This window comes from Nuphar pumila, chromosome 15 (assembly GCF_984573655.1).
Source record: "Nuphar pumila chromosome 15, dmNupPumi1.hap1.1, whole genome shotgun sequence".
Taxonomy (NCBI): domain Eukaryota; kingdom Viridiplantae; phylum Streptophyta; class Magnoliopsida; order Nymphaeales; family Nymphaeaceae; genus Nuphar; species Nuphar pumila.
Genome location: NC_143263.1, coordinates 12,414,351 through 12,441,858, shown reverse-complemented (window position 1 = coordinate 12,441,858; position 27,508 = coordinate 12,414,351). Strand labels below are relative to the sequence as shown.

At 39.9% G+C, this 27,508-nt stretch overlaps 1 protein-coding gene across 1 annotated transcript; it reads right to left on the bottom strand.

The window, feature by feature from the left end:
* Positions 1-4,514: 4,514 nt before the first annotated feature.
* On the bottom strand, positions 4,515-14,261 carry LOC149814524 (U-box domain-containing protein 45-like). The gene is made up of 2 exons (XM_089990376.1): positions 13,858-14,261; positions 4,515-5,688 (listed from the first exon to the last, which is right to left on the bottom strand). Exons 1-2 carry the CDS (start codon positions 14,259-14,261, stop codon positions 4,821-4,823), a joined length of 1,272 nt encoding a protein of 423 aa, XP_089846502.1. The 3' UTR covers positions 4,515-4,820.
* Between the last annotated feature and the right edge of the window lie 13,247 nt (positions 14,262-27,508).

Sequence of the window (27,508 nt, the reverse complement as noted above, 5' to 3'; positions counted from 1 at the left end):
CTTGTCCTCTGCCCTTTAGTATGACATGAAAATGGAAGCAGATCAGGTCATGCTGAACATGAGCGTTTTTGCTCATGCCAACATCGTGGCCGTCTGTTTGCATTTTGGATGAATGCCACGTGGTTTTGTTGACTTTTTTAGCTTTTTAAAATGCAAATCGGATGGCCACGATGTCGGCATGAGCAAAAATGCTCATGTTCAGCATGACCTGATCTGCTTCCGATGGAAATTGGTCACAAGGAACCAAACCAACGGGGCTCCATGTGGTTGGTAGGAGCTGTCAGTGCAAGTATCCTTGTGGTGAGAAGTTGCAGATTCAAAACCCAGTGGTAATCAAGTTGAATAATAACTGGTGGGGTCTGCTTAGCCTAACCCCTTATTGCCTTTCCAAAAAAGAAAAAATAGTCACAAGGAACAATTGTCAAAGTTGTATGCTAGCCATGACTTAAAAGGATGACCCCATGAATCGGCTGCAAAATGAGATGAGCTGCTCGTGGGCTCAATTTGTTCGACTCCCACAAAGTTTGTTTGGACTCATAAAGTGAGCCTAGTATATATTATATATTTTATACATATATTTTTTATAAGTTATGTTAATTTGTATACATATATCATATATATTATAAATTAAAAAAATAATTAGAATTTTTATTTTTAGAAAACAAGTCAACTCGAAATCAATTTTGGACTTGTCTCGTCTAATGACAAGTTCATGAGCAAAGCCCAAACAACCTAAGCTCAGCTTAATTATTCGGATCTTTTAGTAGCCCTACCCAGGATGTATGTGTGGATTGAGTTTCTCTATCCCAGCAAATGTACCTCAGTAGAAGTAGTAGGCAGCCTAAATTACAATATGAGAACAGGAAATATGAGAACTAACGTGTGAACGGTGATTTTTATGATTTTTTTATTCTTTTTCTCTTGAATCTAACCATACGGATGTGATCTACATGCTTGGTTTTATAATAACCATCCGATTATGATGCATAAATGAGATTTTTTTAAGGCTTTAAAATCAATGACTCATAATATTCAAGCATTCAAAAATGATATTTTCCATTGAAAATACACTGATCCAATGGTTTATTCCTAGCAAATTCACTGTGCCAAGTATTTGGATTTGCAAAAAAAGTGTTCCAAGTGCCCTTATTTCTAGTGACTGTGAATCGTATCTATCAAGTGCAGTAATTCTACCATGAACTTTCTGGAGTTGTATAAGGCACAGCTGCAACTCTTTCCTAGCATTTGCCACTATTTATGCTTTGCATGGTTAGTGGTAAAAGTGAAATTTGTAATTATGTTTTTTTTTTTCATAAACGACGGAGAAACCGTCCCCAAAGTAAGAGACCTGACCGTGCTGGACTTATGCCTGCCAAACCTATGGTCCCTTCTCTGACGACATAAAAAGTTAGCTCACCCATCTGGTGGCCTAGGCCCCATCCCACTAAGCCAAACCCCACTATGTTTTAGAGAGGAATTTTTTAACAAGTTCATGATTTGTTATCTTGAGTCTTTGATAGACTTCAAAAGTTTCCAGCATGTCAATGTCAATGTCGCTAGTCTGCATAAAGTAACGTGTGTTTGTTTCTAAAGAAAAGCTTGAAGACTTTTTGGAGAAACCTTCAAGCCAGAATATCATTTTTTTATTTTCCCAATTTACAAGTGATACTTAGAATATGGAATTTGGATTCGACCAAAGCAGCTTTTTGTTTGACATTTCACTCTGTTTGTCTACCTTTTCTTTCTTAGTTTTTCCTATTAAAATGAAGAAAGGAAATCATGAGTTTAGAGGGCACAATTTAAAACTGCCAAGTTTAAAATGGTAATCGTCTTCCAGCTTATTGAGTTCAAATTGATATAAAAGGAAATGGTGTCAACTTCACTTTCAGGATAACCAAGTTCAGCCTTAGGCCTGTATGAGTGAGGATTGCACTTTTCTTTTTTTTGAAAGGCAAGCTGAGGTTAGGCAGACCCCTACCAGTTATACAATTATACCATTGGGTTTGAACCTGCAACGTCCCGACTCTTACCAGACAATCCGAGCCCCTGTCGGTGTGAGGATTGCACACATGGTACTAATTATGAGGCACAGTGAACCAAGTCGATTTTTTTTTTAAATAGTTGGAAAAAAATACCTCACTCGCATGCAAGCTCATTGACGTAAAACGCTCAGTCTCCTTTGCCGACTTGGGAGTAGACACCTAGCTTTGCCTTTGCAGTAAGGGTCGCACCCATGGGTTTTGAAATTGTGACGCCCCTTTAACATAGTAACCTTCACGAGTTTCCCCTACCAGATGAGTAAAGTAGAGCCCCCATGAGTAAAGTAGAGCCCCCATGGGCGTGAATCAAGTCAATCTTTTTTTTTTTTTTTGGACAGAGAAAGCTGGGGTTAGGCAGACCCCTACCAGTTAATACAACCGTACCATTGGGATTTGAACTTGCTACGTCCCAACACAAGCACCGATGGTAGTGGCCTTGGGGGAGATGGGGCCCGCCTCACCTCGCCCCATTTGGATCGGGAATGGAGGACATGAAACAAGGAATAGACCGAGGATGAAGGTTAAAATCAAAACCCGTGCGGGGATAGACTTACTCTTGCCCTGCCCCGCCCTACCTCACTTTGCCTTTTCCCGGTTTTTGTTAAGGAAATTACTATTATACCCGTATACATATTATAAAATCTTATATATATATATATAACTCTTTCTCGAATCTCTCCTTTTTCTTTCCTCTCATTTCTCTAACGAGTTGTGCGAGCTTCCATTTATCTTCTTTCATTCCTCTCTTTCTTCTAACAGTAGAAGGCTGCAACAACAAAAGGATTGAGAAAATGGAGTCCTCTCCTGCCTCACCTTGTTTGGACCAGGGATGGAGGACATGAAACAGGGAATAGACCAAGGATGAAGGTTAAAATAAAAACCCGTGAGAGGATGAGGATGAAGGGCATAATTTTGAGACAATGCGGGGGTGGTGACCTTGTCCCCTTCCCTGGTCCACTGCCATCCTTAAACACAAGGTGACATGCACTAATTGCTCTTGCCAGACAACGAGCCCCCCTCCCCCCCCAGTTGGTGAACAAAGTCAATCTTGCTCTCAAGATAATAAGACTAAACTAGTTTTAGGGCACATTTGGAAGTGAGAAAAACTCTCGTAGGAAAGGAAAGTTTTGTCTATAAGAGTTTTTGATATGAAAAGCTTTTCAAAAGAAAGTTTTTCGCTTGTTTGTGTAGCATGAGAAAATGTAAAAAAATGAGAGAGGAAGAGGAGGGTGGTGGGGGAGTGAAAGTAAATTTTTTTTGGTAAGAAACATTCCTCCACCCTCCATGGAGGAATGTTTCCTATAAAAATGTGTAGTTTTTAGAAAACTCTCAGAAAAAAAAGTCTCTCTGATTTGGAAGGGTCAGATTTACACTTTGCTTCACTTTTCCTACATCTTTCTCGCTTCCAAACGTGCCCTTAGGTAAAGAAAGGTTTAAAATGAAATGAAAGTATATATTACATCTGTACAACCCTAGTGGAGACAATTACAAGCCTCCAAGTCATAAGTTTTGGCCCAAGTTTACGATAATAACTTTATAGGTAAGGTGTCCCATTAATCATTCGCTAAAAGGTGTATTTGATACACGGGACACACCGGTGTGGGTAGGTATAGTCCCTGACTGGGCGCTGTCCTGCGTTTGATAGGCAGGGCACACTGAATTCAAGACAGCACAAAGCAAGTCTTGTGCAGGCTCTTTATGAAGTTCTGCCCAGGACGTTTCAAGTCCAGGACAAGCGCCACCCGTTATGCCAGTGTGGCCTTCGTCTTGCCATTCAAACACCTTCTAAGTGTACCTTATATTCATTTTATTGATCCATTAAGGGTGCGTTTGAGAGCACGAATCACATATTCAAGATACAGTGCTCATGCTCATGCTCAGATACAGTGCTACTCAAATGAGGCATTTCAAATCATGGATTTGAAATCCCTTTTATAAAGGGAAAAGGGGTCAGATCCTCAGACTTGAGGACAGATCGGGGAGGGTCCGTTTTCAAATACTCAGATCTCCCTCAAATTTGGGATCCTTTCAAATAGTAATAATATCCATAAACTCCTAAAAATGAAAACATTCAATCTAACAGGCTATATGCGAGAAATAACCCTATAAGGTCAACTATTTATAGATATACAACGTAAAAGTTCATGAATATAACTTGTAATGCATATGCATGTGCATGCCCTTGGATCAAGTCAACCAGATCTAAGATCCATATATGAATAATTCCAAAATAAGATTCATCAATGAATGATCTAAACCAAGATTCAGTTTTGAAACTAACACCACTGGCTTATACATGTGGCTACAAAACATATTGGTTCATCCTTTTAAACCTATCAAAAAGGAACTTTTCTCAGAGAGCAAAGACAAGACAACCATGGTTCATTATTTTAGTTTTTCTAAGTTCTTTATTCTTTTCTATCTTATCATATCAGCATTTTGACTATAAACAACAAACACCAAAATCTCTGAGTCAAAGGCAATAAACAATATATTTTTCTATTCCCCATAATCTGTTGCAGAAGTCAAAGATGCTCAAAACAATTTTTGTTTGTTTATTTCCCCTCCATGTTCCTGATTCATGAGTCCAGTTACCTGATTCAAAGGCTAGATATTTAGGTTTATTTATTCTTTCTTCTTCCTTTGTACACCTTTGCTCTCATTGACATTTTTTTGAATTCACACAGCTTTTGCTATGCATTGCCAAGAAGAGTATAATCCTAATGACACTTGAGCATCACAAAGCTACCTGCCCAATTCTTGTTCACACAGTTAGGACTTTTAATAAGGCAAGCTCTTGGAGCTTGTACTAATCACAAAAGCCTTCATTGTTGAAGCAGCAGGAGGGTTGGTACAATTTGCTTTAGCCCTCTTCATAATGGATTCCATGTTCTTATTAAGACTCTCTTGCACCATCTTTCTGATAGCTCTTCTTCCTTCCTTCATTTCTTGCAGACTCAATGGTGATCCTGGTTGTAATATCTCAGCCATTTGTGGCCCTGAGTGTGGGGCTGTGCTTGTTAGCTTCCCATCCTTGAACCAACCCAATATCCTCAATGCCCTTTTCTGAGCCAATGGGCTTCCCAATAGTGATACTTCTAGGAGAACAGGAATTATGCCAGCCTCTGCCATCTTGTCCCTTTGAAGTGGGCTCCTATGTGCAAGAATCATCAATATGTAAGCAACCAACTCCTGGCACCTGGGTTTATTTTCCCATGACATCACCTCTATCAGCCTATGAGGCACCAGGGGATGGCTCGCTATTGCACTCTTCCCAGACACAGTCACAACCAAGTTGCCCAAAGTGGCTAGGGCCCTTTCCGCACAGTCTTCTTGGGACAATAACTTCATTAGAGTGGGGACTGCACCATTACACACTAGAGCTTCTGAATTGTCCAGAATGGTGGAGACATTGTATAAGGATGCCAGGCATGCCTGCATTGTTTTTTCGTCGACCGCCTTCGAATCGAGCATGTCTACTAGGAACAAGAGGATCGGAGTCGATGCCATCGAGCTTTGAGCATCAGCAAGTGTGGAAATTGATAGCAGGAGGGTTGCTATCTCTTGCTTCCATAGTAGGTCCCGCTCTTCCTGGAGAAGCTCTGATAGCTTAGCAAGGATTCCAGCCACCACCATTAGAGCTTTATTCCTGTAATTTGCAGTTGGTGTTTACAGATATCATTCAAACAACTAATTACAAAACGCCCATAATTAAAACAAACTACCAGACAATCCAAATGTAGTACCACAAAAACTGTAACTTGTAATTTCTTCTTGTGGCTATATGGCTTCCTTGGTTATAAAAGAAGGGAACCGAGGTTATGTATCTTTTAAGAGTAGGGTTATTTAGTATGAACTGAGGCATTCATTGAGGTGGACTAACAAATTCTTTCATTTCTTGTTATGCAACCGCAAGCAAAATGAAGCACAAACAAGATAAAGAAAAGGGATAAAAGAGAAGACAAGATTTACGTGATTCAATCTCAAGCCTGCACCTACGGGTGAAGGAGCAGAAAATCTATTAACAAAAATGAGCAATACAATGCCAACAAAAGAACTCTCAAAGGCCCCAAAAACACCCAATATATTCAAATTTCTTATAACTCGAAGAAGACGATTCTCCATTATAAAGGAAGAAAATTTGGAATGACATGTAAGAAAAAAATATAGCTTACCGGCTAATGCCTCTTATACCACCATAAACCTTATTGAAAATTCTTATAGTATGATATTCAAAAAAGATTTTGTTGGATTAGATCATGTACTGGAGCGGGTCAGGAATTCAAGATACCCATATCATTTCTGAAACTGCCATGATCATTATAATGCAGGGTTTAACAAAGGGATTCATAAGTTGACCGGAACAAGTGTTTGTGATTTCTTCAAGAAATGGTTGGACAAGCTATAACACAACTTGAATGAATTTGCTTTCTGAGGCTATGTACAAACTGCAATGGGCAGAATTGAATTTAAACAATGGTTACAGGAGTTTCTCTGTTCGGTTAGGAAGAGCACAAGTTTACAGGAACTCGTATTCAACTTTCTATTTTTTGGATAGTCCAAGGAAAAAAGAAACCCATCACTGACCCCACATTGGCTGGCTTCCGATTGGTAAAACCCTTAAGGTCTCCCCTATCCACCGGAGAGTACTTCGACTAGTAATTCTACCAGTAGACTTCGAAGTTGTGATCTCCCATCAACTTGGTGACATTTACAAGTTGCCCAACTTTGATTTTTGAAAAACGCATAAAACAACGGACACCCACTTAAGCGCTTGCTATAAATGAGCCTATTTACAACCAGTGTTGTGAGAGGCGAACGCCTCAGTACCTGAAGTGTATGCCTCAGAGGCGAAGCGCAAGCTCAAGGAACCGAGGCACTGTAGTGAGGCGTTTGCAGGCTCGAAGCACACGCCTCACATCAAGGCGCGCTTCGCTTCTAAGGCGTACGCATCATGTTACTGTAAAGCCCACGAAAATAAAAAACACGAGGGGGAAGGGGTTTCTTTTAAACCTTCATCCCCCCCCCCCGCCCCCACACACACACACACCCACACACCCACACCCACATTCCCTCCTTTCCCCTATGCAAGTAAGGAAACCCCCTTGGGGTTTCCCTTTTCGTGCCTCCCCCAACCCTCTTTAAAAATCGCAGAGGGGAGGGAGGACTTTCTCAGCCTGCGCCTTCCTCCTCCTCTCCTCTCCTCGTCTCTCGCTCCCAGTGCTGACGACTTCATGTCTAATGCCTCTCAGGGAAGTCGATGCTACCTCCTCCCTCGTGTTCTGATCAACACTGCCGCCGCCATCACCGAAAGCCTCAAAGGTACGCACCCTCTCTACCTCTGTCTTCTTCATCTCCTTCTCCCCCTTTCTTCTGTGTTCGTCGGGAGGCTAGCAGGAGGTCGACGCCCCTCTGTCGCGCCTCCCCTCTCTCTCTGCATACGTCGAAGGGGCGGTAGGAGGTCAACGACCTCTTGCCATGCCTTCCACCTCTCTCTCCCTTTCTGTTTTCGGCAGGCAGGGGCTTGCCCTCTGCCGCCTCTGGGATCCTGACACAGGCAGAGGTGACGCCCCTGCCGCTTCTCTGTTTCTGACAGGCAGGGGCGATGCCCCTGCCACCCTTTTGTTTCTGGGCAGGCAGGAGACGCTCCTGCCGCCTCTCTATTGATTGCAGACAGGGACTTGCCCCCTGTCGCCTCTCTGTTTTCGACAGACATGGGCGATGCCCCAGCCGCCTCTCTATTGATGGTAGACAAGGACTCGCCCCCTGCCACCTCTTTGTTTTCGACAGGCAGGGGCATATTGTTTTTGGGCAGGCAGGGGATGCTTCTGTCGCCTCTCTATTGATGGCAGAGACTCGCCTTCTGCCGCCTCTCTATTTTTGACAGACAGGGGCGATGCCCCTGCCACCCTTTTGGTTTCTGGGCAAGCAGAAGACGCTCCTACCACCTCTCTATTGATGGCAGAGACTCGCCCTCTGCCGTCTCTCTGTTTTTGACAGACATGGGCGATACCCCTGCCACCTTTTTGTTTCTATGTAGGCAGGGGACGCCCCTGTCGCCTCTCTATTGATGGCAGGCAAGGACTCGCCCCTTGCCGCCTCTCTGATTTCTGCTAGCAGGGGCACGCCTCTGTCGCATCTCTTTTTCGATCGACAAGCAGAGGTGATGCCTCTGCCTCTGCCTGATTCTCTATTCTGCCTCTCTATTGATGGCAAGCAGGGACTAGTGCATCAAATGTTTTAATAAAATCCACTGCCTTATAAGAGTATGGTTTAAGAATACTCTTATAATTTTTTTTAGAAAACTTAAGAATAGTCCTGTATTGAGCATGATTTTGTAAATTTTTTTTATTATTATGCATGGGTACTATTTGGATTGGATGATAGAGATGCTTTTAAATATATGTTTTCTTGCTTATGGATTATATTGTTTAAAAAAATCTAATTTTGTGCATGTGGTTGTTTATCTTCAAAAAAAAAAATGACAAGGACAAATCTCACTTTGAAGCATTGTTTTGAAGAAGATTTGAATGATAAGGAAAAAAAGAGAAAATTTGGTATGTAAGTATTATAAGGTAGTTTATAAAGGTTGTGTAGCAAGAATAAAAGAGCATCTAGCTGGAACTCATAAGGGTGCTAAACCATGTGATCGTGAACCAATTCAGGTGGCACAATTTTTTGCAAAAGAAGAAAAAAGAAAAAAACTAGAAAAAAATATATTACAAAGTGGTATGAATGAAAGCTTTACTCAAGGACTGATGAGTGGTGAACTTTCTTCTCCAACTACTAGTAGAGTTGAAAGTTTACAAACAGAAGGCCTTATGGATCAATTTGTGAGTTCAAAAGCTCGTCAAACAACGATAAATAATGCATTAAAAAAAGAAGTATGTTATGCTATTGGGCGATTCTTTTTTGCAAATGCGTTATCATTTAATTTGTGCAATAATCAATATTTTGAATCCATGTATGAAGCTATTGCCAATTATGGTAGAGGATTTAAACCACCAAGTTATCATGAGATGAGAACTTGGATTTTAAAAGATGAAGTGGATAAAACTCAAATTATGTTGGAGGACTACAAAAAGACATGGGCAAAAACTAGTTGTACTATAATGGCAGATGGTTGGCCAGATGGTAAAAGTAGAAATTTGATTAATTTTCTTGTGAACAATCCTTCAGGTACAGTCTTTTTGAAGTCTTGTGATATTAGTGGAATAAGAAAGACAACTCATAATTTGGTAAAGTTATTTAGTGAAATTATTAAAGAAGTCGGAGAACACAATGTAGTACAAGTAGTTACAGAAAATGCAACAAATTACAAGGCTGCAAGTTTGAAGTTAAAAGATATTGAAGGTTTTCAACATATTTTTTGGACACCTTGTGCAGCACATTGTATAGATTTGATACTTGAATACATTGGCAAGATATATTTGCATAAACGACTATGAGAAAAAGCAAAGATTGTAACTACATTTATATATGGACATGCATGACTTTTAAATTTGATGAGAAAATATATAAATGGTAAAGAGCTCTTACGGCCAACTATTACTCATTTTGCAACTTCTTATCTTACTCTTCAAAGTATTGGTGTAAACAAAAATGCATTAAAGAATACGTTCTTATCTCCAGAATTTCAAGATAGTGAGTATTATATCAAAAATCCAAAAGGTAAAGAAGTAAAACACATTGTCACTGAAGATAAAAAATTTTAGAAGACAATTGTTTATATAATCAAAGTTACATTACCTTTGGTGAAAGTATTGAGAAGGGTTGATTTAGATGGTAAACCAGTTATGGGATTTTTGTTTAATGATATGAGAATGGAAAAGAAAAAAATAACTCATTATGTAGGCAATGATAAGAGCAACTATATAGAAATTTGGGATATTATTGACAAGAGGTGGGATAATCAAATGCATCATTGTTCACATTCTGCAGGGTATTTTCTAAAGCCACACTTTCATTATGATGATGATTGTGTAAAAGATAAAAAAATTAAAAATGGGTTTATGGAATATTTAGAAAAGATAGTGCCCAATATAGAAGAACGTTGTGAGATTTTGATTCAACTTGATACATATGAAAATGCAATTGGTTTGTTTGGTAGACCAGAGTCAATTGGCACAAGAAAGAGAAAAAATCCATGTATATATTTTTCTTTATATTGTCTTAATTTCAATTCTAATTGATCTAGTTTTTTTCTTACTAATATTTTTTTTCTTAGCTGATTGGTGGAATACATTTGGTGATGAAACAAAAGAATTGAAAACTTTGCAATGCGAGTGCTGAATCTCATATGTAGTGCATCAGGATGTGAGCGTAATTGGAGCACTTTTTCTTTGGTAAATAAAGATATTTTCATATTATTGATTATTCATTGTTGCATAATATATTGCAGATTTGTAATTATATAAATTTTTAATTTATAGGTACATACAAAAAGGCGAAATCACCTTGAGCAAGAAAAACTCAATGCTTTGGTGTTTATCATATACAATATGAAGTTGAAAGAAAGAGATATGAGAAGGAAGATAGTTGATGATCCTTTGCGTCTTGAAAGTATTGATTCTGATGATGAGTGGATTATAGAAAAAGAAGATCCAGTTTTGTCACAAGATGCATTAAAAGATTCTTGGTTGGATCCAACTTTTAATTTGGATGATATAGATGTTACTCCTTTTGAGACTTCACCAAGCTCAACTAAGAAATGTAAAAAAGATCCATCTTCAAACAAGATGCATGCTAATAAAGGTATGTCTTGTATTTTATAAATCTTATACTTTTTGAATTCTAAATATTAATTTTGTTAATATTTTGGAATGAAGGTAAAAGAAAACAAGTAGAAGATTCAGAAAATGAGAGTGCGGATAATGAAGAAACTGAAGATGAAGAAGAAACTGTCCCATATATGGATGATTCAAATGAAGATGAGCTATCTAGTCCTAGTGAAGACAATTTTGTTGAAAATATTTAATATTGTTTAAGGCTTATGACTTGTTAAATATTTGATATTATTTAAGACTTGTGGCATTGAAAAGATTCGACTTTATGTTATTTGCCTTTAATGAGACATTTAAGACTTATGACTTGTTAAATATTTGATGTTATTTAACTTGAAGAGGTATCTTGTTTACATTTTGTTAAATATTTGAAGAGATATTTTTAATTTTATTTATTCATTTGTGATTATGTGAATGTTAGTTTTGTACAATAGTGGAGGAATTAACTTATTTTATATTAATTGTGCATTTGAACTCTATTATTACAACAAAAATTTTGTGCATAGAAAGTATTTCTAGAACAGGTTGATTTGGAGATGGCCCCATATGTATTCAATATGATTTCATGATTGTAGATATAACTTGTTTTATATTGTAATATGAGTCTAACTTAATTGTGGGTTACATGTGCATGCATATAAGAAAATGAATAATATGAGTTAATTATAGGAACATAGTATTTATTTTATACTATCATTTATTAGTAGTTCTTATTTAAATTTTTTATTATTTTATTAATATTATATATTTTATTATTTTGATCATGAAGCTTACGCTTCAACGCCTTGAGGCTTACGCCTCGCTTCATAACAGGCTCAACACCTCGCTTCGCCTCATCACATTTAACAACCTTGTTTACAACAACGTGGTCATCAAGTACCATTGAACTCCATCCAGCGAATGCGTGACCAGCACCAAATCCAAACAAGCACCTGAAGACACGTTCGATTGGGGACAGTGGTGTCTACCATCCTCGCAATGCAAGGGGCCTACATGTGTTGGCCGGCACGCAAACACGGGATGCACGGACATAATAGGGGTGCTTTTGAAAGAGTCACTTTGGGTTACTTTTTCGTGTCGAGGAGTGTTCCTTCCCCCTTAATCCCCCCCCCCAAGGAAAGAACAAAACACCCTGAGCACTTTTGAAAAAAAAAATTGGTGTCTGCCATCCGTGTTCAGGACTGTCTGAGGACAAGACAGGACCGAACATGACTTTCCGTGAATCAAATGCCATCTGAAGACAAATGACAACATGTTCTTCTTTCTTGTGACATGTACGATCCTTACACGTAATTGCACAAAGATGCTCTAGGGTTGCTTGCATGGCATACGACCAATGTTGTCTGTTTCAGTTGTATCGGCAGAAAATCGATACGATACTAACCTGAATAGGATATTTTTTAATAAATATAAAATATGCTTAAAATGATTTTTTTAATATTTCTTTAATGGTTTTAACATGTGTCACGTTTTGATTGACAAGAAATATTTTTTAATTATTTTTTAACCCAATTTACTTGAGAATCGGTACCCGCCGATTCACCTGAATCACTGGCGAAACAATTCAGGGCCGATAAGGATACTGACAACATTGCAGACCACTCCTTGGCAGTCCACCATATGAGTGGCACCAAACGCTAGCAATAGCATACCACCTGTGGACCCAATTCATAATGGCAACGAGGATGGTGCATTTCCTCATGGGTCCATGCAGGGCAGGTGGTGGGCAGGGCCAGCTGGCCTCTTTGAGATTTGAGGCCATCGAGTACTATATATAGGGCCTCAATTGAAAATGAAAAATATAACGCTTATATTTCACATGTTGAGGGCCTCTAATGAAACATGGCACATGCTGAGAGCCTTCAATAAAAAAAATAAAATAAAGAAATATGAGCCTCCATTGAAATATGCCTAAGGCCTCAACTTCAAACCTTTCATTCCTCTTTCTAATAAGTTGTTAGCACCCATCAAACTTTGAAATTCCCTCAAAGTGTTGCTCATTGTTGAGAAAGTCAGGCTCCTACTTGACTTTCAAGCACGGCACCAAACCCATCAATGATGGTGCTCAATATATAAATTTCCTCACTTGGGGACCCCACTTTAGAGAGAGAGAGAGAGAGAGTCAATTTTGTCTACTCTCGGTGCCTTGACCCGAAAGTCCAACAGCCGTATGGGTCAGAGTCAGTCATTTTGTCTAGTCTTGATTGATTTTTGAGTTTGGACAATTCTGGTGAAATATATCTTATAGCCCCACTTGGGTATGGTTCACGTGGAGATATATAACGTGAAAAGATTTTGTGCAATATGATTGCATAAATATTTGTGCATTAAGCATCTGATTAGTACCCTCCATGCCTGATGAAGGGCAATCAGGTGCTTAATGCACAATTTTTGTGCCGTATGATTGCACCCGATGCTGACTCGCATATACCTAGTTCATAGCCCTATGAGATAAACCAAACACTTTGACCCAGTGACCGGAACTTAGCTCATAGAGACTTACAGCCCCTCAAGCCCATATATACTGTCGAGCCCGAGACATCTGGAGCTACCAAACAACATACAACCACTGTAAGTATATGACTGGCAAAAGACCTGCACGATCAGGTTTGCCATTTCAAGTGCTGTATTTGTGTGTAATAAGTTGAAAAAAAAAATACATCTCTTTACGTGACCATGGTAAAGGAAAATGGCCAAAAGGGGGTTGGCTAGTGGTGTAGGGCCTTAGCGACTAGATGGGCACTGAATGTTGCTGTGTGCGAGCCGCAGGCTGAGCCAAGGCGATCAGGTCTTTGTGCCGAGCAGAGATCCAGAGAGCTGCTAAGTGCCATGGCTATTTGACACAGGCAATCACGTTGACAACATTTCATGTGGGGCCTGAACTATGTCACTGTAGGCCTCATGCAATACTGTCATGTGATTGGCTAGTGTTACATACCTATGGCACTTAGCCGCTCCTTTCTGCCGGGTGTTATTTCTTTAGATTATAAATAAAATAGGTGGAAAGAAAAACAGCAAACTAAACAAAGACTTACGTGTAATTGCCATTACCAATCTCGATCAACGCCTGCAAGGCCGAAGTCCGGTGGCCGGAAAACTTTGAGCCTAACATCTCTATGAGCGGCGGTATGACTCCGAGAACAGCGAGGGACCTCCTCATCTGCAGATCCACCTTAGCCAGCTTGCTGATCACGAGGGCTGCTCTCTCCTTCTCCTCCGGATCGCCAAAGTGGAGCTGTTTCACCGATCTCTGCAACTCAGCCGACCCGTCATCAGCAGGAACTTCCTCAGCTTCTTCTTCTTCCTTCCTCTCTTGGCCTTGGCTGGTGCTCTCCTGCTCCGGCATGGTTGGTTGGGAGGCACAGTAGGTGGTCTTGGCGGCCGCTTTATTCCGAATGAAGCTGCGCATGCGTCTGAAGAACCGTAGCTTGATATACATCCTTCAATTTTGATCTGAGAAATTTGTTTCCTCTCGAAAAACTTGGATAGGGGATTGAAACAGGAACGAGAGAGAGAGAGAGATGTATCTTGGTCTAAGAACAGGGGATCTAACTCTAAAGTTTGAGAGAGAGAGAGAGAGAGAGAGAGAGAGAGAAAGAGGTTGTATTAATGGTCTAAGAAACAGACGGAATCTCGACTCTCAAGTCACGAACATATATGCTTTGGAGAGAGAGAGAGAGAGAGAGAGAGAGAGTATTGTAAGAAAGAAACAGCAGGGGAATCTAAGGTCTCAAGGCACAAACATATATGCTCTCCGCTGTTTCCAAGAGGCAAAAAACAAACCAAGTGGAACAGGAATTGCAGAAATCACATGCACAAACGCAGTTTTAAAATCTCAAACAGAGATTTGTAATTAAGACCCAGGGATTTCCCACTGAATGCATATAATATATGAGAGAGATTCATACACATGCTATGGTTTTGAAAATGACCAACATATCCATGAATATTTTTTAATGACTAAACCATCCATGAGGACAACCCCTATGGGGTTTGGCACAGTGGGGGTGGAGAGCCAAGGCTGTTATAAGGGCGTACCATTCGAAGTTTGATTTCTGCGAGTGTCACTTGGGGTGATGGTTCTAGGCTCGGAGTTTTACTCCTCTAGACTGACAACCTTTAACTATGGTTGAGCCACAGCACAATCAGGTCTTGGAGCACAAACATGATTTCTTTGGGTGTGATAAAAAAATAGTCCCTCACTAAAAATGCCTTACTTGAGAGAAGGCCTATGGATTCATCTCATTGGTCACTAGGGCTTGTAAATGAGCCGAGCCGAGCCGAGCCGAGCCATGCTCAAGCCTACAACCGGGTCCAGCTAAAAGAACCAAGCATGAGCTGACTTGTTTAGGAAAAAAGTCACATCGTTTCGAAGCTGCAAGTAATAAGATTTAAACTCCTAGATCTTTTGCGCCAACCTTGAATTGGCTTGTTTATAAAAAAATGCATCATTTCAAAGTTAAGAATAATAGAATTTGAACTCTAAACCCATTGCTTAGAAACCAAACACTAACTCTGCAATGTAAATATGTTTAAATTATCTTGATTACTTGTTAATAAGCCTAAATCACATGAGCCAAGTGCTTCTTGTTCATGTTTGGCTTGTCCAACCTATTTTACAAGTTTGAAATGAGCTCTTTAAGAGCTGAACCACAAGCAGCTCATGAAGTTTCCCAGCCCCATTAGACACATTCCCAACCCAAGATTCATCTTATACATCCCATTCATGGTTTGCTAAGATCAAACATAAGCAGAAGTCTATGAGCTCATTGAGCCGCAAATCCTAACTAATTAAGTTCAACCTGTCTGTTTAAAACTTTGGACGGAGCTCGGTGCCACTTGGGTGAAACTTTTTTTTCAACAGATGAAGCTGGGATTAGGCATACCCCTACCAGTTATACAACTATACCATTGGGATTCGAACTTGCATCTTTCCAACATAAGGTGACGTGCACTACCAGTTCCTACCAGACAAACGGAGCCCCGGTTGGTGACTTGGCTTGGCTGAAACTTACATTTCTCTTGCTATTTTTTCTTTTTGGTCTCATAACATAAATATAAATAAAATAAAAGAGTTTTTTGAGGTAGTTTTTATTTTAACCTAGGAGCATAGGACTGAAAATCTCCGTGTCACCGGTTCGAATCTGGTTCCTGCCATATCATATAGGTATCTTGCATACCGCCAGGAGCGAGAAAAAAAAATGGATAAGGGATCAATTCTTGGTTGACCCAAGTGGGTATCGCCTATTGTTGTAAGAATCATTGTGATTCGGCCTGAATCAGCCCATTTTTATCGAGTCCGGCTGAAATTTGATTCTACAAAAGGCCGATTTGGTTTAAAAAATTGACCGATTTGGATAGATTTGGTTGGATTCAAAATCGGCCGATTCTCTGAATTCGTTTTCAAAATCAATTCAGATCCGAAACCGATTCTGATAACATTGGCTTGGCGATAACCCAGCAGACTCTCTCTCTCTCTCTAGTAATGTGAAATAAATGAATCATGAATAAAACTCACTTAAAATCATGAGTCATGTTGGTCAGGAGTTTGCCTTAGGGGGTTAAAAATGGCATTCTGGGATAAGCATGGTGGGGTGCTGTATGGTTGATGACTTTTCCTGGAAAGGCTATCATATCCCAAAGTAAATCTATGGGGAGTACGGTCCATTTGAGTGTACTGTACGCCTTTCCTCTCTTAGTGGTCAGGGGCCGTGAACAAGACAATATTCCCATTGATCACTTCAAACCAAACTCAACCTGAATTTAGGTTGGTGGCCACTTCGACCCTCACTTTTTTGTTGACCACACATTGCACCTTCTAAGTAAAAGCTCTTCAAACCATTGCCTCTTTGGCGAACAAGAACAAAAAGTTTTTTTTTTTGTTTTTGTAAACAAGTTGGCTCGAACTTAATTAGTTCAATTCGTTATATAAGAACGAGCTAGGCTTGAACACTCTCTGTTCGATTCATTGAGCTCATCTTTTTTAGAAAGGCAAGCTGGGGTTAGTCTGATCCCCACCAGTTCCAGTTATTATTCAAAGGTACCACTGGGTTTTGAACCTGTAACATCCCACCACAAGGAGACGTGCACTGACAGCTCCTTGGTCAATTCATTCGGTTCATTTAGCCAACCTACACACACATAAGGCTTCAAGTAGGGATGCCAACAGGTTGGACCTAGGCATTACCGAATCCGACTTCATCAGATCTGACCTAATCGGATTAAGAGTGGGATGACAAAAAGATAAAATAAAAATCCGGATCCAGCTACCTTAAAATCCGATATTTATAATACTTAATCGGATTCGGGTTTCAGTCGGTTTCAATTTTAATCGGATTTGGGTTCAATGAAAAACTCAATACTGAACCTGAATCCAATTTTGAATGGGATCCAAATTTGGCTACCAAATCCAACTAACCAGATTTGGATTCGGGTTACATCCGACCCCCTTGACACCGTTAGTTTCGAGTCCTTGAAGTCAAATAGTAAATTGAGGAGGCCCTTTTTGTCTATAAATTTAAACCGTGTACTTTTTAGTAATTTTGGTACCAATTGAGGAGGGGGCCTACCGTCCGGCAGTTGGGCGGTGGACCGGGATATTATGGGTCAGACGGGGCGAAAAATGTGTGGTTGTTGTGCGCTGCAACGTGTCCCACACCGTCCTCCGACCTCTCTCAAACAGTCCGTTTTAGGTCAACCGTACACTCCCTTTTCCACGTTGATCGAACCGGATCATCGAACCGATTCTTTTTCGGAAAAAAACCGGTTTGGGTTCCGCTGGGCCTTATTGAAATGAAAATATACGGCTGGTAAACGAGTCCGATAGGAGCGTTCAGTCTTGCCTTATCTTTGTGACAAGCCAATTTGAGATTCAACTAGCTCATTTAGATTTTTTTTTAAATTAAAAATAATAAAATTTGATCTTTGAACCTACTGAGCTCAAGCTAGCTCGTTTACGAACTAAATATATTATTTGAGAGCTGTAAGCAATAGTGTAATAACCCAAAATTTTGAGAAATTTTAAGCATTTTGGGTCCAAGATCCCTTATCGGATCCAAAAGAATATATATATAATAAAAGATTTGGGTAATTGGGGTTGGACTCAAATAGATCCAACCTGTGGATCCACCATCCACTTCAGACCCGGACCCACGTTCCTTGTGGATCCAGCATCAGAGAATCAACCCGGATCCATTTGGATCCTCATTTTAGGTTGACCCGGATCTATGTTAGGATGGACCCAACACTATAAAGCCGACCCGGATCCACGTTAGAGTGGATCCGGCATTGCGGGTCACGGTTCGGACCCAGACCCGATTGCGTTATGATTAATAACAGGATTCAAGAATCGTGCCTAGGGCACGATTCTTGCAAAACAAGAAATTCAAGAGGGGGCGTAACCGCGGGTCTCATCTCGTTAAAAGGGGGGGAAAGCAGGTCTCATCTCTCTTCCTCCTCTCGGCTCTTCCCTCCCACCTCGCTGGAGCCCTTCTCCTCGCCGGCGGCTATCCTGCGCTTGCTGGCAGAAGCACCGACACCGGAGGAAGCCGACCACCTGTTGCCGCCAGCAACCAATGTCGCCGACGACCTCCTTCTCTCGGCAAGCGAGGAACCGACGCCAGAAAACCTTCTCTCGCTGCAACAACCTCCTCCAGTCGCCGAAAAAAGGTAGGATCAGTAACTTTTCTTGTGGGTTACTGACCGGGTTTGGGTGTGCTTGGGTTGGTCAAGGGAACACCTTCGAATGATTAAGGCCATTGCTAACCCAAAACCGAGAACCCCAATTTCTTGGATTTGGGGGTTTCGAGTTCTTAATTTAAGAAAGGCTTTTAGGAAACCCCAAATCGTTCGATTTGGGGATCTTGACTGTCAATGGGAGATCTTGACAGTCAAGAATGGGGGGTTTTATCAACCTTAATCCGAAAACCCCAAATCTATGATTTGGGGGTTTCAGATTTCCTTTGTGAAGGGGGAGTGTCTGATCGAATGTTTGTTCTCTATTGCTACTAAGGAGAATGTCAGATTTAATGTTCGATTTATATCACTGCGAAAAGGGGAATGCCTGATTGAAAAGTATGATTTCGACTGGTGCCAAATCAGTAAACAAAGGATTTTTCTTGCTAAACCAAAAATTTTCAAATCCAATCGGTTGGGGGTTTCTTGATAAACCCTAACTCGGCAATAGCTACTCACCTCGTTTGGGGAGAGGGGTTTATCTTGTTAAATCCTTGTTTCTGATCTTGCATCCATTTCTTTTAACCGTACATAAGGATGTTTACGTTCTTTACTGTTAGCCGTATATATCTAATTTCATTTGGTGAACACATCATATTATGTTAGAGCCCTATTTTTTTGATCTTGCATCTGTTTCTTTTAAACTGTACATACGCACACTAAGTTCTTTACTATTAGCCGAATGTGTCAGTTGCATTCTGACAAACAAGAGCATCCTTTTGTTAATTCTTGACAGCCGATTGTGTCAGTTGATGTTAATTGTACATAGAAACTGCTCCAGTTCATGGATGGAATGAGGATATGCACATGTCTGAGTAGTTATTAGATTCCATCTTATTTTTTGTATGAATGATTATGGATCGTGTATTGTCTGATACAGTGGTATTAGAATTTTTATCGATATTTCCTAAAATTTGTTGTACTTAACTGCACCTTATACTGGACAGTCAAATGCATGTGGTACTACATTTCTTTTGATTTCAAAATTCGGTTAAAGAGGGTATGCAGTTTAATATGAATTTGCACATGGATCTGATGCTGCTGCCTATTGTGAGAATACTCGGTGATCATGAGAAACTGCATAGTAACTTGATGTTAGTATGGTTGGTCATTTTGTGGGCACTTAAACACATGCTAGGTTGCATCTCAACTTGTTATTTAATATGTTTCTGGCTATTCAAATAAATATTCAGCTGTGCACAAACATGGATATATATAAACTACCCAGCACCATATACTGTTATTGTTATCATTGATTTGGCTGAAATGTATCATATACTGCTCATCAACAGCCTGCTTAGAAACAGAGTAAGTGTTCATGAGGTTTACTATTTAACTATGCATAAGACTGATATGTGTATAAACTGGTTATAACACCATTATGATTACATGGTATTATTCTCAAATGATCTATTGGGTTTACATAACACATAGGTACCCAATGCAGGTACTTGAGGCTCATAAATTGTGTACAATGGAAAGTAGTCATGACAAGAGAACTTAAACTCAATGGTTGTGTGCTTGACTGGGTTAAAGGCACCGAAGCACTCTGAGTGGGTTACGAAATCAATATGAAAAAATGATGGGATTGTTTATACACCTTGGTAAAACGACTAAGGTTGGGATCTACTGCTATGGCAGTAGAAGGAAGTTGAGAAATGCCCTAAACTTTGGGAAAATGATTAACTAATGAAACCAGTTTTTGAGGCTTACCTTGGAGAGGGTAGGTGGTACAAAACTTCGAGGACTTGTGTTGTGTTTCGAGCGTGAAGCGGCTCGTTGGTCCCCATCCTCAAAGTTAGGGATCAGGACTACCTATGTGTCCTAGGTGGTAGTTCCATGTCTTCTGCAGAAGTTAGGGATGTATCCTGTCTTGAGTTGAGCCCTTGGGAGATTGTCTCGGCTATTGGTCGCTCCCTTGGGGATTCAGTCTCAGTTAGAATGTTTGGGTTAATAAAATACTCTTGAATAACATACCCCCGAACGTTCTCTTCTGAGATGGTCACCTGTGCCCGTGTGTACCCGCGGGGTAAGATAATTTAAACACAATTTTAGAGAAGTTAGGTATCACAGTGAGTGAAAATACTGGAGGTATGTGTTTATGTTCTTTAACATGCTTTATATTCTGAGCTTGTGATGATATAAAATTGTGAAATGTGTAGATATGAGGTAGTTGAAGAATTATCCGAGAGTTGTACATGTTATTGTTATGACTGTTGCAATACACATTCACTTGCTTATTAATGTTGCACATGATACTTTACCTGCTCAGTTATGGTTGTTGGATAACTATTTACATGCTCATGTGTATGAATGTTAGTTTTTGTGGCATAAGCTGCTTACTTATTTAAATATATGTCGAGAACCACCTTTGACACCCACATCACATGCTAGATTCATGATATACCTGTATTAAAAGTTACAGTTGTCCTACTTAGACGTGGTAGTCTAATTCCTATAATTTTTCCCATTTTCAGGTAAACGAGTAGACTTATGAGCGGTTGCGGGATGAGGCATTAGATCTAGATTGTTGATTTACTGTTCCAATGATTCCTTGGGTTTATGGTAATTTAAATGTTCATATCATAATAAAATGAAATATATGTATTGAGTTTTCTCTCAAATGTAATGTTCCGAATTGCTTAACCCTATATTGGTTATTCTTTCCGCTGCTATAAAAAAAATCACATAAATTTGGGTTAAAAATTTTGGGGCGTTACAAATAGGATTTGAATGATAAATGTGTTGCCCGACAGAGAAACGCTTCGACCGGTAAAATTCATATATGAAATATATGTAAATATAATTACAGTTAAGCCGACTGAACACTTGCTGTTCATGTTTGGCATTTTACAAGTTGAACACTATCAGAGCCACGAACTGCTCATCTTGTTTTCCAGCCCTACGTATCACCAATCAAGTCAGTTTTTTTAATTAAATAGTCAAAATGTAAAAAAAAAAATTCAAAAGTTTTTAATTTTTTATTTGTGACAAAGAACCGTCACCGGTTATCACTTAATTGAGCCCGCTTCCCTGCAACAATTTTTTTTAACTTGTTGGTTTGGCATTGTCTATAGGGCGAATCGACGAGGCCATGGATAGAGATGGCAGTGGACCAGAGGAAAAAGGTGCCCCGCACTGCCTCTCTCCATTTGAACTGGGGATGAAGGACATGAAATATGAATGAAGGCGCAGATGAAGGTTAAAATCAAAACCCGTGCGGGGATGGAGGCAGGAATGGACTTACGCTTTCCTATGCCCCGCGCCCTTGATCCCCCTTATTAAAATAACTAAAATACCTTTAAGGATGACAGTGGAGAGGAGAGAATGGGGCCTCATCACGCCTTGCTCCGTTTAAACCAAGGATGAAGGACATGAAACCTGGATGAAGGCGGGGATGGAAGGCAGAATTTTGAGACAAGGTGGAAGTGAAGACCTTGTCCCCCCCCCCCGCCGCCGTTCACTGCCATCCCTACCCATGGACCTAACCAGAATGATGAAGCCCAAAGAAAAGTGACCAACCGAGCCATGGAACATCCCGGATGGGTTTTAAGTTGAGTCCGATACGTTTCATAGCAGGAGATGAAACGCAGGTAAAACTGAAAAAAAAAATCAAGAAACGGGAAGCTAACGTGGCGTGACAGCTCACATCCCACTCACATAATCGATCGGACGGCAGAGATTGCGGTGCGGTCGCACGGGCACGAGGATGATCGACACGTGAAAGAAAGCTTCGCTTATGCTGGTCCGACGTGGATCTCAGAGCCGCCGCGCCTTTTTGTCACGTGTTCGTTGTCGCGTAGCATTTCGCGTGCGAATTTCTGGGTCGGACCATCACACGCGCGCAGGCGTCCACGTAAAGTTGGGCCGGTCCGTTATCGAGTAATGGATGATTGTTTTGGTGCCTTTTGGATCCCACGTCTGAAAAAATGGGATATTGCAATCTCATCCTATTCTTCAGGATAATGATGGGGACCAAAAGAACAATGACAAAAGACTGGATATCAAGAACTGGAAATGCAAATGGGTCGGGTCTGACAAGTTATTGATTAGATCCATTTCTTACTTAATTAGGACCATGTCCAGATACATATATAGAGCCAATGCGACGAGTATCAAATTTTCTCTTCAGTGAGAAAAAAAAAACTTGTAACAAATTACATAACATGTGTAAGTTGTAGTAGACATTGAATCCTTCTTGCTTTGACCCAATGAACTTTTGGACCTTCTACGCAGGCTTGCATTGGTATATATGGGTTAACAGATATAGATCTAAATGGTTTTCACTAGAGGACCTTAATTATCCACAAACCCCTTAGGATAAGCTGTTCTTTATGACTTTATCTGGAAATGGATGGTCCAACTGGTTCTGTGCTTGCGCATTTTTCCTCTTTATTGTTGATATTTGTAGTGAAAATGTAAATGCGATTAACCCAGGTGGGCAAAGGACCGGCTGGCGCCGACCGAATATATAAGGAAATGAAAACCTACAAAATACAAAATCTATTAACCCTATTTTTATCATTTACGCCTGTAGTAGTTTATATATGTTTATATTTTGTACATGCCAGATATTTAGATATTTTTGAAAACATAAATTAAGTTTATTTAAATCACTAGTGGACCTGAGTATAGGGCTGCAAACAGATCCGATATCTGATATGAGTCCAACATGTTTTCTTCTGATATGGATCCTTTAGATAAAATCAGAATGTGTATTTGGATCTGTTCAATTGGATCGCTTTCAGATTCAGTTCAGATTCAAATCAGCATTATAAGTTAGATCGGCAGTTTATCCGCATCAAAATCTTACCCAAGTGCATTTTTCACATGTGAATAGCTTGTTTTGTTGTATTTTGTTTTCCGGATCCAGTATTACCACATGTATTTCGGATACAGATGCAATCTGACCTCCCGGTGTCTGATCCGAATATGGATCCAAAATTTAGATATACTGTTTGAATTTTTTATTTGGATTCAGATCTGTAAGGATCCCGCCAGAATCCAACCCGTCTGCACCCCCACCTGAGGACATATTGTACCTAGTATCTAATATGTATATTTCTTCTACGAAAGGCCGTTGGCATAATGAAAAATGATAGGAAGAGAGGAAGACCATTGGAGACTAACAAAAAGGCCATGAAAAGTGATACAAAATACTATAATGTAACTAAAGTTTAATTTTAAATAGGAAAAAATGAACAAATAAGACTAGAAAGGCGAGTATGTGTAGTTGGGATAAGGCTTGATGATGATGATGATGATGATGAAAAGTAACCTAAAAGAGGAAAAAATAACAATGGAGTTCCATGTGATTTGTTCAGACCAAGTCATTCCAGGTCAGATTTGGAGAAGAATCCAAATCTATTTATTTTGGATCCGGATGAGAGTTCCTGAAAAAACTGTTAATCAAGCATTGGTCCCATCCTAACCCTTGTGTGTGTGTTTTGGGCTTGCACATTGGCAGGCCTGTCGATTTGTAAAACCCTTGAAGTCTTTTAAGGTATCATTTGGGTGACACCTAAAATGAGGTTTATAAGTTTTGGGTGAAAACCTAGTTTTTTTTTTTTTTAAAATTTATTACTCAAAAAAACCGCACCCGTCACAAAGACCTGGTCGTGCTGGATCAGCCTGCCATACCTAAAGTCGTTGGGTAGGCAGAGTAAAACTCCGAGGCTAGGACTCCTGCCCCATCAAAAAGATGGACGGTGCACAACTCACATGATGCCTTTGTGTTGGACGCACACTGCGTTGCCATTAGAACCTCTCTATCAAAGCCAACTTTTGGCCTGAATTTGGAATTCAGATGCATTCTAATGCAGCACTGTTTCCACACTTTCTGCATTAGTAGAACTAGGGCTGTCAACTGATCGGGTTTGAGTTGGATCAGAGTTTGCCTGTGCTCACCCAAATAAAAATCAGTCGGGTTCGGTACCGGACCCCAATTGCATCGGGGTCATAAAAATAAATCCGGAACCGAATTCATATAATTTAAAAGGTGTTTAAAACAATGTTGTCAGTATCGGTATCTGCCCTGAGTCATTTGGCCACCGATTCCGCCGTATCCCCGATAAGTGAATCATTCTGTATCAGCCAAAAAACGATAAAAAACACTACATATCAATCATAACGTGACACATGTTAAATCAATTAAAAATAATACAATATATATATATATATATATATATTAGTATTTTTATTTATTAAAAAAATAGCCAATTCAGGGGGTCAAGCGTATCGATTTTCTGCCGATACCATACATATAGGCAGATACAGACCGATACTCACAACATTGGTTTAAAATATATATTTTCAATCTTACTGGACATATGCATAATATTAGCATACGTTCATAAATTAAATTTTTACAAGTATGTGTTCTCGTGTCCTAATTTTCACAAAGAGATCATGTATCCTTTACTTGCGTGCATATTGCATGCACCTCTGTCTACGCATGGCTGAGCTTGTGAGCCATTTTTATTCCTGCAATGATGCAAATTCAAGACCTGCTCCAAAGGGGTTTGGCGCTGTGGGATGGAGGCTTAGGCCGCTAGGCAGGTGGTTTATGTTCAAATCCCATGACTCTCTTGGGGCAAGGGGTAAGCCCACAGAGTTTTACGCTGCCAGGACAGTGATTGTAAGTAAAGCAAGCAGAACTAGGTCTCTGATCCTGCGAGCAGTTTCTCCATATAAATATATAAAAAAAAAGATCCCACCTTTCTAGCTTCTCTATAGAATAATACTTTTTTCTTATTTGATAATCAGGATTAAGGTCTCCCACCTTTCCAGTACACTAATCCTAAGGGTTCAAACTTGCACTTTCAAAAGATAAGTGCAAATAAGTTATTTCAATAGATAAATTTAACACACCATCAACCTTCCCCCAATGTTACTTGTGCAAAGAAAGAGTGTCCCGAGCCCTTTCTTGAACCAGTAAGAGACCATTTCTCATTTCAGTCATCCAATCAATTTCTCAAAAAGATTGTGGTCATCTTAAATATGTGAAAACTGATGTCGATAAACGGAAATTTACCATAAATTAGGTGTTTGTATGTAAATTATCTCAATTCTTATTAATCTTCATGAAAAAATTTGTTTTGAAATTAATTAATTGTGCATTGTAACACACACACACACACACACACACACACACACATATATATATATATATATATATATATATGAGATTGAACAATAGATATGGTTAACATGAAAGGTGCACAATCATTTTGGAGAATAAAAGTCACCAATGTAAAGTCTGGATAGATATATAAGTTGAGAATCACAAGAAGGAACAGCAGTCAAGGGATTGATGCCAATACGAACTAGGGCTGTCAACTGGTCAGGTACCTGAACCATCAGGGTGTATCCGAACCTGCTCAAATAACAATTTATCATGTTTGAGTTGGGGTTCGGGTTTTGCAAGGTGGCGAAAATAAAATCCCAAACCCAAATCCATACAATTTCAGAAGTTTACTGTTATTAAAATTACATGTAAAAAAAAATACCCAATGGGTTTGGCGTAGCGGGATGGGGCCTAGACCATTTGACGGGCAGTCTAGGTTCAAATCCCATGGGTGTCACCCACCTGCGTAAGCCTGGGGTCGAGGGGTAAGCCCTCAGAGTTTTACGCCGACATGGACAGAGATCGTAAGTAGGATAGGCTGAGCCAGCACAGCTAGGTCTCTACGCCTGGGGTGGTTACTCTGAATAAAACAAAAATTACATGTAAAACACTCAGTTTGGGTACTGGCTAAAATCATAACGCAAACCCAGATCACATATTGCATAAGTTGGGTTCGGGTCGATCCGAATGTTATTCCGGTTGGTAGTTTTATGTCTATACCTGAGAATTCCGGGCCTGGTTGGGTACCCGGTACAAACTCAACCCATTGACGGCCTTAAGTTCACATAAAAAATGACTAAAGTATGGCATAAGAAAAGGAGAGTACCCCATTTGTTCAACAAGACCTGACCCATTTACCTTTATATTACAAGGCCGTAAATATGCCTTGACCTGATAAAACAGTCTCCAGTGACTATGAACTAAGTAAGGGTGCGTTTGAATACCTCGGACACAACATTCAACTTTGGATCTGGCATGAACCACAAAATAGATCTGAGGTTTAGGATTTCGGATCACCAATTTGAGATCCCCCATTTCTCTTAAGATTCATAGTTTTCTGGCTCAGATTCAAATTTACATGGTGAAAAGCTCATACCAGATCTGCTTTTTTACATACAAACGGATTCGAGTATCCATCAAATTTGAATATTTGTCGGATCCAGTTGCAAAAAGTTAAAACCATAAGAATCCAGTTATAATCGGATATGGTTTTGGCTTACCCAATGCAGCTAAACAGAATAGAATTTGGTCAGATATCATATCATATAAAATCCGATTCATTGACACCCCTACGGGTCAGGCTAAAGGTTCATGATTTGAGAACCCCGGTTCTCAGATCGCACTCAGTGGTAGATTGTCCTCTGTGCATGCCTATTCAAATTCATCTGGCATTAAAGAAGAATTATTAGGAGTGCAAACGGATCGAATACTGGCTGGTCTGTGCAAGATTTGAATCCAAACTGTATATCAAAATCTGGATCTGAAAAGATATCCAATCAAGGTTGAATCCAGATCCAAATTACATGTGATAAAACTGATAAAAAAAAAAAAGACGAAAAAAAGCTTTTTTACATGTGAAAAATGCAAACAGATTGGACTCTGATCCGACCTAAAAGACAAATCAGAATGCGTGTGAATCCGAAAATGATCTGAGTAATCAGATCTTGTTTTCAAGGTTTGGAATCTGAAAATATTATGCCGGAGTCCGATGGATCCAAGGAAATGCTTTCTAGGATGGTGTCAAGGAAGTGCGCGAGGAGGGCCTATCAGGTTGATAGGAACGGGACATCTGAATCCAGTTGTGACGATCCTAATGAAGAGATAAA

What these genes read in the sequence shown, in the direction of transcription:
- LOC149814524 (XM_089990376.1), bottom strand. Translation starts at nt 14,261, where the DNA reads ATGTATATCAAGCTACGGTTCTTCAGACGCATGCGCAGCTTCATTCGG. An exon ending in ATTGGTAATGGCAATTACAC is followed by an intron (nt 5,689 to 13,857) that starts GTAAGTCTTTGT and finishes TGCAAATTACAG; the next exon opens with GAATAAAGCTCTAATGGTGG.